General features: G+C 48.9%; 2 protein-coding genes across 2 annotated transcripts in view; one reads left to right on the top strand and one right to left on the bottom strand.

Annotated features, from left to right (window-relative positions):
• The window catches only part of LOC119450677 (protein ELYS-like), a 128,883-nt gene that overhangs the window by 2,089 nt on the left and 107,199 nt on the right, over positions 1-19,595 (bottom strand). The window contains 3 exon segments of the mRNA XM_049666127.1: positions 11,770-11,846; positions 12,983-13,109; positions 15,938-16,129. Coding sequence (XP_049522084.1) covers positions 11,770-11,846; positions 12,983-13,109; positions 15,938-16,129 — 396 coding nt within the window.
• Positions 8,671-10,538, top strand: LOC125944792 (tigger transposable element-derived protein 6-like). Its single transcript, XM_049666133.1, has 2 exons — positions 8,671-10,057; positions 10,088-10,538. The coding sequence occupies exons 1-2, from the start codon at positions 9,344-9,346 to the stop codon at positions 10,274-10,276; spliced, it is 903 nt and encodes a 300-aa protein (XP_049522090.1). The 5' UTR covers positions 8,671-9,343; the 3' UTR covers positions 10,277-10,538.

Here is a 19,595-nt window from a genome sequence, read left to right as displayed (position 1 = left end):
CCCCGTCCGTATTCCCCTAGTTGGTAAGTCGGAAGCCCTTCTTTACCTAGTGTATTATTCTCTTCGAGGGAACCCTCAGCGATGTCAACTATAGCTAGCTGGCCTGCTCGAAGTGTTAGTTGCAGTCGTAATAAATGCTTTCCGAGTGTACACGTGGTTGTCGTCTATTGTTTCCTCGAGCTTGTACCGGACCGTGGTTGATGCGCAGGCATGCGCCAACCGCGGGGCTCGGTGTGTCGAGGCAGAGGGCCGTTGGCATCCCCCCATATCCCGACAAGGTGAATATGCTCAAACCTCGTTATAATGAAACAAGGTGTAACAAAGTAACCATAAAACCTCATTATTCAAGTCTGCTGAACAGCGATTAACCTTCAAATTAAAGGGGCACTGAACCACTTTTTATCGATGTCGAGAAATGCATTTGAAGTTAAATGAGACTATTTAACAAATACTTTGCCGCAAAAAGTTCTTCAATGCGTTCAGCAGAACCAGAGTTATTGGCAAGCAAACATACCATTTGCGGAGTTTTCACTTGCTTTTGCGGGAATTTCAGGCTCACAACCGCAGTTCGCATCACGTCCAGCTGCTGCGCAAACACTGGTGGAAATAATTAAGCTTGCATGAAATCAATGAGCGACTTGATCGGAGTCGGTGTCAAAGACGGGCCATTGTCAATCTCCCCGTCCCTGCTGTTGCTGTCGTCGCCTCTAGAGTTACTGTATATGGCTCCCGCAGTGAGCCAGAGTTGTGCATAGGTCCGCCATCTTGCAATCCACTTCTGTGCAGTGAAGCCACCTCTCGTTCACGCAGGGACTACGTTCAAAGCCCTTCTCTTGTCAGTGCAACTGAGCCTCTCTTGTTAGTGTAATCGAGTGAACAAGCGCAGCGAAAAATGAAAAAGTGAATGTGGAGTGGGACATGAAAGACGCGAGCCGCGAACAGCGAAGACCAATGAGAGCGGCCGCTTCAGTGACATGCGCGTGGGGAAACTGGTGTCATGCAGCCCCGCCCGACTGCTCGATGTGTACCCGTATGTGGTGTCAGCTGGACCGCTCGTTTCGTACTATCATCTGCTCGGGTCAGCTCTCGCATGCTCTTGCTTGGCTTGGTTTGTTCGGTCTTGTTGACAGATGCACTGCAACCTGTCATACTGGTAATGCAAGTAACAGGCACAGAACAGGAAGATGTTACGCGATTCGCAGAGAAAAATAATGCACCTGCGCGAATGCTGCCGTGAACAATAGACACAACAAAATGCGCCGCGCTCATGGCAATGGCTCTGAAATTGACGACGCCAAAAGGAGGAACATCTCCGCAGTAGGTCGGCTTCTCTGCAGCAATTCGAAGATCCACTTGACTGCGCTTGGCGAATTGCAACGGAGCGGCACATCGAAAACAGAAGCCCAACTCTGGTTCCTTGTGGGAGCCATATACAGTAACTCTTGTTGCCTCCGTCGCACAGCACTACCATCTGTTGCGACAACGATCGCCCCGTCGGATATCTCTTTGCAGAACTATCTGCACTCAGAAACTCCTCCATTGAAGCACCACTTGTTTCATCGCCGGTAGCTACGTGCTTCCCAGAGCTCAATGTCAGCGGCTTCCAACGTGTTGGTTTCACTATCATGGGGGTTTTTGCCTTGGTGCACAAAGCCTGCCTTTTCCGTTGATTGGTACGGCCCCTGGATGCAGCAGTCATGATGCTGCGCTCCTACGGGAGCTCGTACTTTGAGTCTAGCAAAACTTGCAGGTTCGTCTCAAGTGACACAGCCTTGCGCTTTGTCCACAACATCTTCTACTCTTCGGCACCACCTTCCTTGGGCTGCTTTCGCAGCGCATTTCCGCGCTGTCCGAGAGAGTAGAAAGAGCGGGCGCTGCCTTTTTTTAAAAGTTAGGCACTGAGACCTACGTGAAGACCACCTCTACAGTAGGGTTATGTGGCGAGGGGGACACAAAGTGAGATTATAGTTATAGGTGTTAGTAGTGCAATTACCAAAAATTGAATAATTAACTTTTGACTGGCTGCAGTAAGCAGGCACGTTTGTATTGAAAAGTTACGAGGCAGCCGTGCTTCTACAGAGTTACACTTGGCAGAATTCTTTTAGCGTATCCGTGCTTTGAGACATCGAACTGGAAGTTTCGTATGATTACGCATGCAAGACAGTGACGATCGGCACAAAGCTTCTCCCTTATCTCGGTATAACAGACGCTACCATCGTTACAGGCTGCGCGGTTGTGTTTTTTGAAAGCAGTTCCGACTTCTGCGCTTTATGATTATGCCAGCTGAGAGTGGAAGAGGGGTAGTTACGGTAGATTCGCGATAATTCAAACTTTCGGTTAATTAAAAAAAATTTGAAATTTTTGGTTGACCTGCTATGTTTTCAGTGTATTTTAAAGTCGCTGAATTCAAACTGCGCCATTGCGTTATTTCGGTTAATTCATACTTTTTGCTTGTCCGTGCCAGAAAATATAAGCTGCCTTTGTCGCTTCTAGCTGAACATTCGTGTTCTTATATCACTAACAGTCGCAAATAAAGCCGACTGCCTGCCTACACGTGTCAAAGCGGCCAAAATATCCAAACTGTGAGCACCAACAATCACGTGTTGACTGAGGAAATAAGAAAAAAAAACTGAGACGGCAGGCCAAGCATGTACGAAAATGACGCGCGCGACCCTCGGCTATCTCTCCTTTACCCAGCGGGCACACGCGTCAAAGCGGCCAAACTGCGCACACCAAGAGAATCGCGTGTTGATGGGGGGAATTGAGGTGACAGACGGTGGCATAGCATGTACGAAAATGACGTGCGTGACCCTCGTCCACAACGCACGCCAATGTGTTTTATCGTTCCATCACTGGCTGCGTCGCCGTTCGCAACATGGCTGCCTCGAGGGAAGTATCGAACTCTTTTTGTAAAGGAGAAAGCTGCAATAGAAGAAGTTGATGCTGGAGTGAAGAAGATTTCAGTAGCACTGAAATATGGGATATCGAAGAGCACGCTGATGACCCTCATGAAAGCAAAGAGCAAGCTTCGGAACAATGCAAACCAAATGCGGCATGCCTCATAAGCAGCACGGCGCGCGGCGTGTGCCGGTGCGATATCGGATGCCACGACGGCGTCGCTCTCGTTTTTGCACAATTGTTGATGCAGCACCATTTGCATCCCGTCTGTTTCAACGATTTTGAATGACCACCTAACTTTCCACTATAGGAACAACGGCCGCTCGAGCATTCCTGCCAATGCAGCCTGAGTCGACAAGAACGCTGCACTCCGCGCTGCCGCCACGCCAATTACTACGTCGCTATCAGGCGATCATGGTTCAGGTGCGCTTCATTTACACGTTGCCAATTACTGATAACGGTTCGTGGTGACATTTTGACGCAATAGCGTTAAGGGACCCATGTCAAAGAAAATCCATCGTTGGCGTCCACGGCTGAGAAAGTAATCCTGAGCCACCCCGACCACGCAGGCCCTCCATGTGGCACAGAGTTGTTAGTGAGCTAATTGAATTTCTCAAAGTAAAATTCGTCAGAAAAATCGTAAAGTACGACTTAACAACCTACAGACGTGATAGCGTCGGATTGTAATTTGAATTTATGAGAAAACAAATCTGTTACGAGGAAAACTCAAACACAAACCCCTTTTCCAGCATTTCTACCATAGAACAGCAGCGCACCTGGGTAGATTACTTGCAAAAACACCATCCAGATGGTGCTTGGCTCCTCGGTCGGTCAAACTGGGTCTAGGCCTGCCTCATGTGTTTTGGACACGCGCAAACAATTAATAAAAGACTAAAAAAAGGTCCTAGGGCATTCACACTTTGATATAAGACAACTTATACTGCGCCTGTAAAAATGTCTTCCCTGCAATGCATTTGTGTTTAAATGTGAAGCTGACTTTAAGGGGATTGGTGTAAGCTTGGTCTTTGTAGGCTGGCTTTCCCACGTTATGTGTCGCAGTGAAGCCTACTGCTAAACAAAAATGCGATGCGAACGGGGCCCGATAATGCTATCACGTTCTACTCTTAAAGGCGAAGCTCAAGCGTCCTCCAATTTTTTACCTTTCGAACATCGCATTTTATTTCGCCTGAAGTGACATAGATAGCCTAATTTTGCGGCTCTTGTATGGCTGACCCGCAGTCGTAATGCCAAGGCCATGATGCTTGAGACCTTCGAGGAATGGTGGCATGCCGCAGTAGTTTCCGAATTTACGCTTCTGGCCAGATAGAACGCTTCGCTCTCGTGTGCAGAATGCAGTCATGCCCCGCTGGTAGTAATATTGTTACGCGAAGGACCAGTCAGTAAGACTACCAACTATTTACAAGTTGTATTTACAACAGCGGTTGCAGCACTGATCGATTAGACTCACAGCGCGAGCCCAGCTCCTTCTTCCTCTTCTTTTCTCGAGTGATGGCGCCCGCGCGCATCGTTCAAACAACCAAATACCACATGAGTGTAGCATAATCCCCTGGCGGCAGAGGCGACGTCCCGGAGCGTCTAAATGTCATCACTGGGAGGGTGATACTGCTTCAGTCGTGTAACGTGCACGATATCACTGGACTGGGAAGCAGTTGGGGCGTCAGGGGCAATCTCGTAGGTGACGGGAGTCACGGCACGAAGCACTCGGTAGGGGCCTGTGTAACGAGACAGCAGTTTTTCTGACAGGCCGACCTGACGCGACGGAGACCATAGAAGCACCAAAGAACCAGGCGGGAAGTGCACGTCTCGGTGTCGCTGGTCGTACAAACGCCTTTGACTCTCTTGGGAGTGCAGAAGGCGGTCACGGGCAATTTCCCTTGCGTGGGCAGCGCGGGCGACGGCATCAAGTGCATATTCACTGGTGGGCGCTGCATGAACAGGGAGGGTTGTGTCGAGGGGCAGTGTTGGTTCTCGGCCGAACAGAAGGAAAAATGGCGAATAACCGGCTGTGTCGTGGCGCGAGGTATTATACGCAAAGGTGACAAATGGTAGAGCGAGGTCCCAGTCAGTGTGGTCAGAAGAGACATACCTCGCGAGCATGTCTGTGAGAGTACGATTAAGACGCTCCGTGAGGCCATTTGTTTGCGGATGGTATGACGTGGATAGCTTGTGCCTCGTGGCACAGGACTGCAGGATGTCCGCGATAACTTTTGACAGGAATGTCCAGCCACGGTCTGTGAGAAGTTGTCGCGGAGCTCCATGTAATAAAATCACGTCGTGTAGAAGAAAATCGGCAACATCTGTGGCGCAGCTTGTAGGGAGCGCTCGGGTGATGGCGTAGCGCGTGGCGTAATCCGTGGCCACAGCGACCCACCTGTTCCCAGAGGTAGAAAGAGGAAAAGGACCAAGTAAATCCAAACCAACCCGAAAGAATGGTTCCGCGGGAATGTCAATTGGTTGAAGGTACCCAGCAGGGAGCGTCGACGGTGTCTTGCGTCGCTGGCATTTCTCACACGCAGCTACGTATCTTCGAACGGAGCGAGCAAGCCCTGGCCAAAAGAAGCGTCGGCGGAGCCGGTCGTAGGTACGTGACACACCGAGGTGACAGGCAGTGGGGAGGTCGTGAAGTTCGTGGAGAACAGCCGAGCGAAGGTGTTTAGGGATCCCAAGGAGTAACGCTGGGCCGTCGGGGTGAACGTTGTGGCGGTAGAGTACGCCATCTTGAAGTGTGAATAAGCGAAGGGAGCTGTCGGCAAGTGACGATTCCAGGCGGTCAATGATGACACGCAAGACGGGTCACGGCGCTGCTCGTCGGCGACATGGACCAATGGAAAAGCAGAGAGAACGCAGGCGTCGCTGTCAGGTTCAGACGTAGAGGTCGGGTCTTGGACTGGGTAGCGAGAGAGACAATCTGCGTCCTGGTGTTGGCGTCCCGACTTGTACGTCACTGTGTAGGGATATTCTTGTAGTCGGAGAGCCCAACGACCGAGCCGGCCAGTAGGATCCTTGAGCGACGAAAGCCAACACAGCGCATGATGGTCTGTAATTACTGAGAAGGGCTTGCCGTATAAATATGGGCGGAACTTTGAAACAGCCCAGACGAGAGCAAGACATTCGCGCTCGGTAATCGAATAGTTGCGCCCTGCAGTTGTCAGGAGCCGGCTAGCGTAGGCTATAACGCGGTCGTGTCCGTGTAGCCGTTGCGCTAAGACTGCGCCGATTCCATAACCACTGGCATCGGTTCGGACCTCTGTAGGTGCGTACGGGTCAAAGTGGGCTAAGATCGGTGGATTGGTCAGAATCGTGATAAGGCGGGAAAATGCGGCAGCCTGAGGGGAACCCCACGTAAAAGGCACATCTTTCTTGAGAAGTTCAGTGAGTGGCCGAGCGATTGCTGCGAAATCTTTCACAAACCGTCTGAAATAAGAGCAGAGCCCCACAAAACTCCGGACGTCTTTGACAGACTGAGGTACAGGGAAAGCTGTTACTGCTCGAACCTTCTCCGGGTCGGGTTGTACTCCGGAAGCATCAACGAGATGGCCGAGCACTGTAATCTGTCGGCGCCCGAAGTGGCACTTCGATGAGTTTAATTGGAGCCCAGACTTGCGGAAGACGTCAAGAATAGCTGCGACGCGCTCAAGGTGCGTCTCAAACGTAGGAGAAAACACAAGGACGTCGTCGAGGTAACAAAGCCGAGTTGACCATTTGAAACCTTGAAGCAGAGAGTCCATCATCCGTTCGAACGTGGCTGGGGCATTGCATAAACCAAACGGCATAACCTTAAATTGGTAGAGGCCATCTGGAGTGACGAAAGCGGTCTTTTCTTGGTCTCGCTCATCGACGGAAATCTGCCAATAACCAGATCGAATGTCAATGGACGAAAAGTATTTGGCACCATGAAGACAATCAAGAGCGTCGTCAATTCGTGGTAGCGGGTAAACGTCCTTTTTAGTGATTCGGTTTAGGTGGCGGTAATCAACGCGGAAATGCCACGTGCCATCTTTCTTTTTGACGAGCACGACCGGCGACGCCCAAGGGCTTGACGAGGGCTCAACAATGCCTTTGGCGAGCATCTTGTTGACTTCCTGCTGAATAACTTGCCGCTCTGCCGTGGACACGTGATATGGTCAGCGATGAATGGGAACAGCATCACCAGTGTTTATCCGATACTTAACAAGGGACGTCTGACCAAGTGGGCGATTGTCAGTGTCAAATATGTCGCGGTCAGAAAGCAAAAGGTGATATAGGGTGGCTGCTTGGCCAGGGGCGAGGTCCGGAGCGACCATGGGACGTAATGGGCCGTCGAGGTTCAAGGCATCCTGTAGGTAATCAGGAGGATCTGGAGACGCGTCGGCTGCAAAAGCAGTGACGTGGTCGTCTGTCACGGACTGGAGCGTGGCCACCGCTATGCCTTCAGGTAACACTTGCTTCGTCAAGCCAAAATTGACAACGGGGAGACACATCCGATTAGCGGCAAGGGTAACGACGGAGTGTGGTACAGAGATGTCGCGCGCCAGGAGGACATCACGAATAGGGGCGACGACATAGTCACAATCAGGCACGGTCGCCGTTGAGGCCAATTCGACGAACGTTAGGGCTTTTGGAGGTAACCGAACAAACGCTGTAGTGCATAGGGTGTTCGGTTGTGCGGGGCGAACGTCGGAAAGAAGAGGAAGCTCGAGGCACAGCGTACCGGTGAAACAGTCGATGAGGGCAGAATGCGTCGTCAGAAAGTCGAGCCCGAAGATTAGATCATGAGGGCAACTGGTCAGCACGGAGAACAGGACGGGAACTTGGCGGCCAGCAATTCCGACGTGAGCAGTGCACATACCGCAGACGGCAACAGTGGTACCATTGGCGACGTGTACGGCTCGAGTGACGGCAGGCGTAAGAACTTTTTTGAGGCGACGACATAGGGTAGCGCTCATTATGGACACTTGGGCTCCAGTATCAAGGTTGGCAATCACAAACTCGAATAAAAAATCTAGGAAGCGCTTACAGTTTCGAAATGACAGGTGATCAGAACGGGGCGCCGTTTCGAAAGAGCTACACGACGCCGAACTTCGTTCTTTAGATGGATGCTTCTAACGGAAGTTTGCAGCTAGGTGTGGGAACACACTGGGAACAAAAATGCCACTGAAAATTTGGTAATTGGTCCAAAGAGCTGCTGAATTGTAACTGCTGACCTCAGCTTACGTGCAGTTAATCTTTATGCATATTTAAGGGCAAGTCCATAGATAACAAACTTCTGATGTAACGACCACTTTTCGCGGAACTATCGAGCTCATTATAAATGGGTTCGACTGTATTATTGAATATATGTGAATTTTACATTACAACACAAGTTGGTATGTCGCCCCAATCATGCGAACAAGCAATTAAACTTCGCAGTTCGATATCTTAAAGCACGGATGCACTAGAAGAATTCAGCCAAGTGGAACTCTGTAGAAACACAACTGCCCCTAACTTTTCAATACAAACATGCCTGCTTACTGCAGACAGTCAAACGTTCATTATTTAATTTGTTAATTGCACAGCTAACAGCGATAATTATCATCTCACTTTGTGTTCCCCTCGCCATATACCCCAACTGCAGAGGTGATCACCCTGTATATCGCTACAGTAAAATCTCGTTACTACGAACACCACATTAACGAACTTTTCAGATTTACGATTTTTTTTAAATCCCTGCCAGAATGCCTATATTTTCAATGTAAAAAACATTAAGTACTACGAATTTCAGATTTCCGAATATTTCAGAATAAATTATGTAATTTAATCCCAAGATGCTTCAGTATTACGAAGTTCCATTGAAGTTTCGGTACCGTATCCCTGAGGCTTACACCTATCATCATCATCCGCAGCAGCAGCAGCCATGCGCTGGGGAACCCGTTTCAACGGGTACAGCCCCAGCAGCATCGGCATCAGCGTGAGCGTCGCGTATGGTGATGTTCGGGACTCTCTTACTACGCCGTAGGCCGAGCGTCACCACGTTGACAGTGATCGGCAGGAGTTTCGAAGTTATCGGTGCTGTGATTGTGTTGTGTGGTCGCTTTGCTGACAATGAGTTCTGCTGGCCCCCGCATTAAAAAGAAGCGACGCCAGTTTACGCTCCAAGAAAAAGTGGACATTTTGACGCAGCTGAATGCTGGAAGAAAGCACAAGTGGACTTGTGCAGGGAGCGTGATATTCCCCCGTCAACAATGGCAACGATGCTTAAGGATCGGGAAAAGATCATGAAATTGCATCGAGAGTCACAGCTGGCTACCTCAAGAAAACGCTTGTGGCTTGGAAACTACCAGAACGTCGACGACGCCGTCCTCACGTGGTTTAAGGAATGCCAGACAAAACGATGTGCCCTTGTCAGGCCCGATTATTCAAGAGAAGGCGCTACAGTTCCCGGCCGCTTTAGACATCTCCGGTTTCGATGGAAGTGCCGGATGGCTTTACCGCTTCCGGCAAAGGAATGGCATTACGTGGCAAGTTGCTTGTGGCGAAGAAAAGGCAGCAGATGCTGAGAGTGCGGTTGCCTGGCAGAACGAGCGCTTTCAAGAGATTGTCGAGTCTCTCTCCAGACGACGTTTTCAACGGAGATGAAACTGCGTTCTTTTATCAGTTGTTGCCAGATAAAACAATGAACTTCAAGGGTGACAAGTGTAAGGGCGGAAAGAAATCGCGTCTCCACGTATCGGTTCTGTTCTGCTGCAACTCCACTGGCACGGAAAAACTCAAGCCGCTAGTTATTGGCAAATCTGCCAAGCCGCGCTGCTTGAAAAACGTCTCATTGCCTAGCGACTACCGAGCCAACAAAAAAGCGGGGATGACGCGAGAATTGTTCACTCAGTGGCTGCTGCAGCTCGACGACACAATGAAGAAGAAAGACAGAAAAATTCTCATCGTTGACAATTGCTCGGCGCATATCGTGAACGTGCGATTGAGCAATGTAAAGCTTGAATATATGCCCCCGAATTGCACTTCTTTGCTCCAACCTTTGGACCAGGGCATCATCAGATGTGTGAGGACCGAATTTTGGAAGCGTCTTGTGCAGCGCCTCCTGATCAATATTCGACTGAAGCTGCCCACACAGGTTAACATACGTCAAGCTGCAGAAATGCTGACATGGTCGTGGTGGAACGTGAAGGCAAGCACGATCAGCAACTGCTGGTGAAAGGCAGGCCTTTTAAAGGCTTCACCTACGCCACAAGACTGCGAGGACACACAGGAGCTCAACCAAGAACTTTGGGATGAGCTTACCGAGAAGCTCCCCGTCGACACCGCGGTGACCTTCGATGATTACATTGACAGCGACAGCGTGGCGGCTACATCCGCTGGAGCTCACCAACGAAGACATTGTGAATAGAGTGCTAGAGCAAGAAGATTGTAGTAGTGACGAAGACGATGCTGACACTGAATCAACACACAAAGAGGAACAAAGTGTTTCCAGCTCGGATGTTTTAGTTTTTCTAGAAAGGACGCGATCACCTCGGGCGCTGTAAAGATGTCCCAGATGACGTTCAGAGGAAGGTCGAGCATGTGGAGGCGTTCGTCCTGCAGCGCTTGCTGTCTACTCGGCAGAAGAAGATTACAGACTTCTTCAAGCAATAAATTGTAGTTAAACTGTGCCCAGCGTTCTCGTTTATTATTTACGTACGTTACGAGCATCTGCTGCAAAGGTATGTAATTTTCGTTGTTGTGTTACATTACCGACATGGAAATATTGATTTTTCAGTACTACGATAATTCAAATTAACTAATTAAATTTGGCGGTCCCGCGAAGTTCATTGTAACGAGATTTTACTGTATATGGGGTATCGTTATAAGTGGACTGCACTGTACTTTACTGCCCACAAGAGCCCAAATCGCCATAGGCATGTCTAGAATAACTCTGAAGACTTGCCAGCAGCACACTTATTAGGCGTATCGGTGCTCATACTGTAACAGGAGACTGCGGGTGTATGATTGTACATATAATTCAAAAAAGAAACATCCTGTATCCTGCGATGGTGGCCCCTTTCCACTCTTGGTACCACGTAACACATCTGTATTGCGACGAAGCTGAGTTTTAGAAACTGGCATTATGCAACGTGTTTTGCTTTCAGTGCTTTGAAGCCATGGGCGAGGATTACAAAGGTGCAGTTGGCACCATTGCTGACAGCAACAAATTGTTACAATGCCAAACACAGCCGCGAACAGCAAGGAGCTTGGTAGCAAACGAAGCTGCAAAGCCTAGCATTGCCGTGGTGGTGACTATGGCTGTCAGCGGATCAAAATAGCAGCAATGGTGGCTTAGATTAATGCATTACAGATCTGCGGTCACGGCAAAAGGTGTTCATGGCGGTTACACCGTAGGAGAGGCCATGGCAACGTGATCTCCTTCCTTCCTAAGGTCTCCTTCCTGCTACTCTTAAAAAATGGATGGGAAAGGAGGGTGCGCGCCGCTGTGCTTGCTCCAATCTGTCTTGGCTTCTCATGCGTTTTCCTCGTCATTTTCACGGCATGCAACATTAAGGTAGCTAGCTAGCGACGCATCGAACCTTCGCTTCTGGCTTGGGTTAGTCCGAAAAGCGGTCCATGGGAGTGGGGAATTTTGTTTGAAACAACCAATGCGTGGGCTTTAGAATTCGAATTCTCAGGAGTTTTTTCTCTATTCCAATACCTAGGACTTTTCCGGGACCAACAGTGCCGTTCGAAATTATCCATCAATTCTAATGATAAGATTTCGAATTATCGGGATTTCACTGTAGTATTACTGTACTAATGTATTAGGATAGCTCCTGTAGGAAAAAAAAAAAAAAAGAACAAGCTCAACACTAGAACAAACGAAGCAAAATTAAAGCTGGTAGGGTTGCTCACACTCTTTGCAGGACTTGATGGCAAGGCTGCCGCTGCCATCTGGGATGGTGCTGCCGCATCAGCTGGCCTGGGTGATCCTAGAAGACGGTTTCAAACAACATTAAACTCGCTTATTATTCTGTCTAAACTAACAGCAAACTAGTGCGCATGACCTTCAATCACAAAACCAAGACAATGTTCTTCATGCTCATTATGATGTACGAATTAGAAAGCTGTCATGCAGCAAAAAGATAAAACAACGGCACACTGCAAGGCAGTGAAAGTACAGCAGGCTTCAGTTAATTTGACCCTGACGTGGCCAACGAATTTGCCTGAATTCTCCAGTGGGTCGAATTAAACAAGACGCAGAAAAACACGCCAAAACACAACCGATTCATTTGGTAGTATTCGCTCAATTCAATCAAGTGCGCACCCACTTTATATGCGCCTAAGTAGAAAGCTAACGTAGAAATGATGTTAGGCTAGCATAAGACTATTTCTGTTCAACTTCAACGCACCTTCAGACTACCGGAAACCACTTGGAAAACATCACTTTATCAGTGTAAGAATAAAAATAGATTAAAAAAAAAAGAAAGAAAGAAAAAATGCAGGAAAGCCTGTGAACATTTTATTGTGCCTTTATATATCCTCCGTGCGTATCTCGTATATGAGACCGTTAACGGGGCCGAGTACACGTTCCCACAGTGTAACGAGAAGCGGTGAAAAAACCGTCTGTGCCTCGGGAAAGCTGGTGACAGGGAAGGCAATTTGATGAAAAATCTCTGACTGTCAAGTGGACATTTAAAGCTAACAAAAGAGTGGTCGTCTATCCAAAACACTGAAGGTGTGCCAATAAACTTATGAGGCATCTTGGTGCTCATACTGTGATGGAGACGTGCTTGTGTATATTAAAAAACACTTGCTTTATCCTGTAACAGTGGCACCTTTCCCTGTTTCGTATGCTTCACCGTATAACACGGCTGTATTGCGGCGAAACTAACTTTAAAGACAAATACTGACAAGTGAATCGATGGCGTGCTTCGGCATTTTTTCTTTTTGTTTAATTCAACCAGTTTCAACAGTCCCGTCAGGATCGCATTAATGGAAGTCGACTGCATTCGAGTATTCGCACACCCCTAATAAACACCCTTTATTCCATGGTCTACATTCCGCATGGACCACGAATCCTAAACCAGCACTGCACCACAGTTTATGCGACATCTCAGGTGCTCACCAGCAAGTGTGGTGTCATGCCCCGCTGGCCCATGCAAGCGCCTTGCAGTCTCCTGGATTAGGAATGCTGGCAGCAGTCCCTTGTGCCCAGGGGGGGAAGAGCCTGCAGTCGGACTAGCATCCAGCACCTGAAAAGCAAAACCAGAAGTTTGTAGAAAAGCCACAAACGAGATGCAGCTGTGAAGCCACCTAGGAGCCGTCGAGCAGTTGTAACAATGCGAGATCAATTTTAGGGCGGCCAGAACAAAAAGATAAAGGCACAAGCTTTTAAAAACATGCACTTAAAAAAAAAAAGGATTATACCAATTATAATTATTGCACATATTTTGAAACATTCTGAACGTTCGATTGTTTGAGACATCAATATTTCGAAGATTTTGTGCCACACAAATTTTGCATTCCAGTAGAAACTCAGTGTAGAAGTAACGCTGTTTACGGAACGCAAATGCAAGAAAGAAAGTACAACCTTGGGACAAAACGAGTACAGTTAAACCTCGATATAACGAAGTCGGTAATATCGGCAATTTGCTTTGTTATATTTAAATTTTGCTGTATTGAAATTTGACCTTTTATGCAAATAAGTGCAGTCATCGATCAATTTTTCTTGCACAGAATTTTCCCAATTGTCGAGCAATCGAAAAAAGCAAGCTTGAGTGAAAAAACAATTCATTTTGATGAATTTGGGAGTCGGCGACGAATGATATGGTTGCACGCCCCGTCGACAATATCTTCACATCGGTGGTACGAATCATGGAGGAAGGAAACCTAGGTGAGGCCCCGGCCAGCACGGACGTATTGGAGAAGGCGTGGCGGAAGTCACGTGCTGTTTTTCGCAAAAGAGCACTCGTACGGGTACCCAAATGTTAACGTTGCCATAGCAACCGCAATCCTGAAGCTTTCGCTGCTGCTCTCGGTCTCTGAAAAGTGAGAAGATTTTTTCACCAGTGTCTTTCTCGCAGCACCTTTCGTTCGCGAGAAAAGCTGACTTTGGAGTGTGGTGTGTAAGCTTGAAAGTTGTGTTTTGGATCTGTGAATGTGTCAGCCAGCAACTGATACACTCAAGCAATCACGGCGCAGGTCTTCATAGTCTTCTTCAATGTGCCACGAAAAAAACACAGGAGCGCGTCTGCTTCACTAAAACTGCTACAGAAGTTTCGTAGGCTTTGTCTTTGACGCGCGTCGGCAGCACACATTTCCGGCGGCTAGTAACAATGCAACTTCAAAGTTCGCGCACATCTGCTCCGGCGAGCTGCAGAACACCTGATTGGAGGCACAAAGGGAGATGGCACACCAACATGGCTGCACTTTCGGCTTCAAAAACGTGACGTCACGGCCTCTCCTGTTTTGTTTCTTTCCTCCATGGTACGAATTAAGTGAAGCCAGCCATGCTTCCGCATGCACTACGCCCCCGCAACTGATAGCGTCGCCTGCACTGAGACGACGCTTTCAAGAAAAGCGCCAGCAGTGGGGAGTGAATGCTTTGTCGGCCTCTCGCTCCAACCGGTCACCGAAACTCGAGATTAAGCAACCTCCAATACTAAACGCGCGGGAACACAGCTTACATGATGCCATGCCCATCTCGGCACGCCCACTCTTTTCACACGCGGCAGATTACCTTTAAAGCAGGGTGCACGGCTGCATATGCGCTCAGTCGCGCTTACAGCCGCGCAGCCACGGCCAATGTTAATAGAACCAACTTAGTTTCTCAGCTCCACTGAAAACATGGGCTCTCAGCTCCATTGAAAACGTAGACCAAGCATGTAGACACGCTTTGTACTAACGGGCGCACATCGCGATTACGTTTTCTCCTGTGAGCTGGCGCAAACATAATCGCGATGTAGCCGGTGCTCTTCAAGCTCGACAGCTTTGCACCGAGTCAAAACGAAACAAGTGTTTGCCGCAACCGCTGCGGAAAAAACCGTGACCGCTATCGACGCGATTATGAACGGCGACTTTGCGGTGCTGAAGGCATGCGCCCGACGCACGCAGGGAGTCTGGACGAATTAACTGCCATTCGCTGCAACAACTGCAGTCGAAACTGTGGTCGTTATCTATGTGATCATCGATGGCGACTACGCAGTTCTTTAGGCACGCGGCCGCCGCGCGTACCGAGTAAAAACGAAACTTACTGTTCGCCGCAACCACTGCGGAGAAAACCGCGGCCGCTATAGACGCGATCGGCCATGACGACTACGCAGTTACGAAAGCCCGCGGCCAACGCAGAGTTATGCGCGGCGGTAAACGCAAGAATACGGGCTTTAAAGACACAAATAGGCTCGAAGCGTTCCGGCATTGCTGTCATCGACGTACGATTTCAACTGATGGCTGTGGCGATGCGGACTCCGCCGCTTCATTTGGGTTGGACGCTAGCGCCGCTCTTGCGCTTTTGCGTCGCACATTAGCGGCGCTCCTCGCTCACAAAGCTCAGAAAGCAGTCTGAATTAACCGATGTGCGGCCAAATAAGTCCGAATTAACGAGAGTTTGATTGCATTGAATAATGCATACACCTGCCGGGAGCACGCACCTTGTTGAGAAGCGTGCTCGCTGCCGCCCTTGTCGGCGACATTTTCCCGCGGAAGCCGCATTATACAGTTAAACCTGCTTATAACAAACCTCTATATAACAAATTCCTGGATTCCTGCGTTACAATCGAGTAAATACGGTAATTGAGGTTCCAAAGTACTATGCAGCCCCTGTGTTTGCATTCTGTTACAGTAATAGCTAATGGGTTATTTTTTTCTATGCCCACCCCTTAGATTCACCTAAAATATCAGATACATACATCTGCCATCCAATGTGCTGCTTTACAAAGCTGGTTACCCCCCCCCTATTTACAAGACTTTTGTGTACTTTTTTTTTTTATTGGGAAAGTAAGGGCTCCCGTCTACCTTGGCCTGTGGTCAGAAATCAAATACTACAAGAGCCTCCTCCGAGGAAGGCTCGCAATGTGCTCACCGGTGCCTTGCCACCATCTGCATGCAGGCCAGTAGTGGCCTCAGGCTGTGAAGCGGGAGGGCACTTTGGTGTCGAAGATGCTGGGACAGGCTCTAAAGGGTTGTCCTGTAGGTCAGTGACGGACTCTTCGCTTTCACTTTCCGAGGCAGTATGGAACTGGCTTGAACGGTCACTGGACAGATCTGCCTCCATCTGCGAGATGAGAAGCAGGTCCACTGATGACAACGGACAACCAGAGCAGAAACTGCATCAGCATAAGCGCCATAACACACAGCCTAGCGGGTGGAGGAAACAGTTTTCATTTCAGAAGGACGTGCTGCGACCTCACATCGGCAAATTTACTGCTCATCCATCCTGATGCACGCTTTCAGCGTCTGACACGAATGGGCCAACGTGTGCAAGAATGTAGGAATGCACACACTCTTTTGAACGTGCAGCTGGATGCGTCGAGCATTTACAAGCGTTCATACAAACTTGTGCCTGTTAACGACAAAGAAGATCTGTCACTCTGGTAGCATCCCTATCGGATGGCATCAGCATATTTTAGTTGCACACTCAAACTGCTGCGAGGCTTCTTGGTTAGTGCTGGTTCCATATATGGTTTGGGCGACACATCATATGGACTTGATGGCAGTTTACAGTGGGCTTTAACAACGTGGACAACATTACTGAGCAAAAGATAAGAGTTAATTACCCTACTTGCACAATCCTAATGGATACTTTTTTTTTGAGGAAAAATTTATTAAATAATTGACAAGCGCATTAGATTTGAGGAAAGACCAAACTGCACTGGCAATAAAAATTTGGCATTCAATCCTTTCGATGTGTCACTGCTAGGGATGGGCGAATATTCGGTATTGTCGAATATTCGATCGAATAATTCTATATTCGTTATTCGCTTCGATTCAAATTCAGGTATTCAATATTTTCGAATTATTCGGGCGCTTCCGAATAGGCAGCCAGAAGCCACGGACGGCCGGTACAAATCTCGGAGGCTATGCTTCACGGCATGGCTGCCATACATCAACCATAAATCTCGAAGGCTTTACGTTTTTGCATTAAAGAGCCGGAAATGTGCGACGCAAAATAGCAGAAACGGCGCTAGCGTACAACCGAAACGAAGCGGCGGAGTCCGCATCGAAATAGTCATCAGCGGAAATCGTACGCGAATGACAGCAACGTCGGAACGCTTCGTGCCTTTATTACGTTTACCGCCACGCATAATAATGCGTTGGCCGCGGAATTTCATTGTTGCCATCCATGATTGTGCGATAACTGCCACGGTTTCTTCCGCAGCGGTTGCGGCAAAAAGTAGTTTCGTTTTGACTCAATACGCACGTTGGCCGGGTGCCTAAAAAACAGTGTGGTGGCCATCCATGATCGCATAGATAGCGACCGCGATTTCGTCTGCAGTTGTTGCAGCGAACGATAGTTTCGTTCTGACTCGGTGCGTGCGTCAGCCGCGTGCCTTAAAGGGATACAGACACAAAAGTTGGCGGGTGGTTTTTTGCGTCGGAAAAAAAGTTGAACTGTTGAAAATGACAAATACAACAAGCTGCTTTGAAAAAAAGAACGAGAAGCACCTTTCTTTTGCGATTTTCTGTTGCATCTGGCCTCTAAGCGGTCGCCGGCAGAAGCTGAAATTTGACGTCATAACACCCACCCGCGCGTGCGCGGCAAAAGTCTGACACAGTCGTCGCAGTGTTTCCGGGGGTGTCGGTTCCTTGTAGCGTTTGTTTAAACCCTTTCGGCGATCTTCACACGTGGTCGGTCTGAAACATTATCCCCGTCGGCGCTCTACGTACGTGGTGCGTCTTACATGCGCCTTCCCGCGGTCGTCGCTCGGTATTGACGCGTTCGTCGCGGCGGAAGGAAATGCCTAGACATTGCTGTTATAACAGCATCGCCGGTCACAACACGCCGTCGCACACGTGTCCCAGAGACGAGAAGGTGCGTAAACTTTGGATACCTGCCTGTCAGCCATCACGCCCAGCCTGGAGACCTCTAAAAAATGACTTCATTTGCGCGGACCACTTTGTCGACGATGATTATGTGACCAGCCCGGCTGTGCTGAAAAGCCTCGGCATGCCACTCAAAAGGCATGCCTGATGCTGTGCCATTGGTCTTCTCAAGAAAACGTAAGGCAGAAATGATCAGCGGCGCGTTGGAAAAGAGGAGGGGAAAAGACGTCGGTGCTTTTTTCGTTCACTTGCAGCCTTCTTGTGCAGTGTGAGGGCGAGGCTGGGGCGAGATGCCTGAGGCTGGGCACGAAGGCAGTAATGTCATTAAAATGTTGGCAAAGCGTAGTGAAACAATACAATTAGCTAGCGAGCGCGACTCGGGAGATCAGACACACACACAGCTCCGCTTCTCCACAGACTAAAAGCAGAAAAAACTGGGCAGAACACCAGACAGGTGCTGCCATCTGTTGGTCGGCTGGCGAAGTGGACGTGAGAGTCTCGGAGGTACTGATACCTCACTGCAGTTGCTCACACTGACGACAAACTACTATTCAGTCATCCACGCAGTGCTGAAGTACCCAGCAGCTGCCTCGCCTGCGTGCGCTCTAGAAAAAGCAAGTTTACAGAGGAAATGACAAATAATTCTTGCATAAGTGTCTGGTGCAGAGCGAAATCTTCACGCTACGGTTCGCGAAAACCTGACCGGCACTTCCACGGCCGCCTGTTCTTCTTCGTCGCTTTACGTGGAAGGCTCTAGCCGTAAGCGGTAATATTTCTTGCCAAGTTGGAATGGTCCTCGTCTTCAGACGTGTACTCATCGCTGGTAGAGGCATCAGAACTCGAATACATGCTCGCGATGGCGGCGTCGGCGCGCTTCGAATGACCGCGGCCAGCCGGCTGGCTATCCAACGAGGGTGTCGTGACGTCACGCCTTCCAACTCCCGCGGGTCGGGCGGCGAGGCACGCGCTCACAAAAACGCCAAAAATAAAGCCATCGGCTCAAAAATTAGCTAAGTGACTACTTCTTTTCGGCGTAATCCCACACTGAGGATTCCTTTGCAGCATTTTCGTAAAATTTTCAGATTTTGTGTCCGTATCCCTTTAAGCACCGCAAAGTCGCCGTTCATAATTGCGTCTATAGCGGCCATGATTGCGACAAACAGTTGTTTCTGTTTGACTCGGTGCAAAGCTGTCGAGGATGAAGAGCACTGGCTACATCGCGATGGACGTGCGATCTGTGGCAGTCAGCTTACTAGCGAAAAAATAATTGAGATGTGCGCGCAGTAGTGCAATGCGTGTCGCAAATGATGGCGCGCGCCGCGGTCGTGCTGCGAAGGAAGTCGCGTGGCCTTGATTGCCACTGCGAGAGCCGATCAGTCACGAGATGACGAGAATTGCAGCTTCCACACTGCTTTTATGCAAAATAGCAAAAGGATTTGCTCATCCATTACACTAATAAAATTGCGCTGACGTAGTAAGCATTTGCTTATTGTTTTCTGGATACCCTGATATTTCGGCATTTGCTTATTTCGGACATTTTTTTCGGTCCCGTGAAATTAGAATTAACTAGGTTTCACTGTAATATGTGATGTATACTATTCGAACTATTCGATTCGAAATTATTCGACCAAATCACTATTCGCTTTGAATTCGCTTCGAACCTCAAATTCACTATTCGCCCATCCTTAGTCACTGCA

The sequence above is a fragment of the Dermacentor silvarum genome, chromosome 4 (genome assembly GCF_013339745.2).
Source record: "Dermacentor silvarum isolate Dsil-2018 chromosome 4, BIME_Dsil_1.4, whole genome shotgun sequence".
Classification (NCBI taxonomy): domain Eukaryota; kingdom Metazoa; phylum Arthropoda; class Arachnida; order Ixodida; family Ixodidae; genus Dermacentor; species Dermacentor silvarum.
This window is presented reverse-complemented; position numbering and strand designations above follow the sequence as displayed.

Bases quoted from the DNA above. Each gene is read 5' to 3' on its own strand.
- LOC125944792 (XM_049666133.1), top strand. From the start codon at position 9,344: ATGGAAGTGCCGGATGGCTTTACCGCTTCCGGCAAAGGAATGGCATTA. The intron at 10,058-10,087 runs GCAAGCACGATC...TGCTGGTGAAAG, and splicing joins GGTCGTGGTGGAACGTGAAG to GCAGGCCTTTTAAAGGCTTC.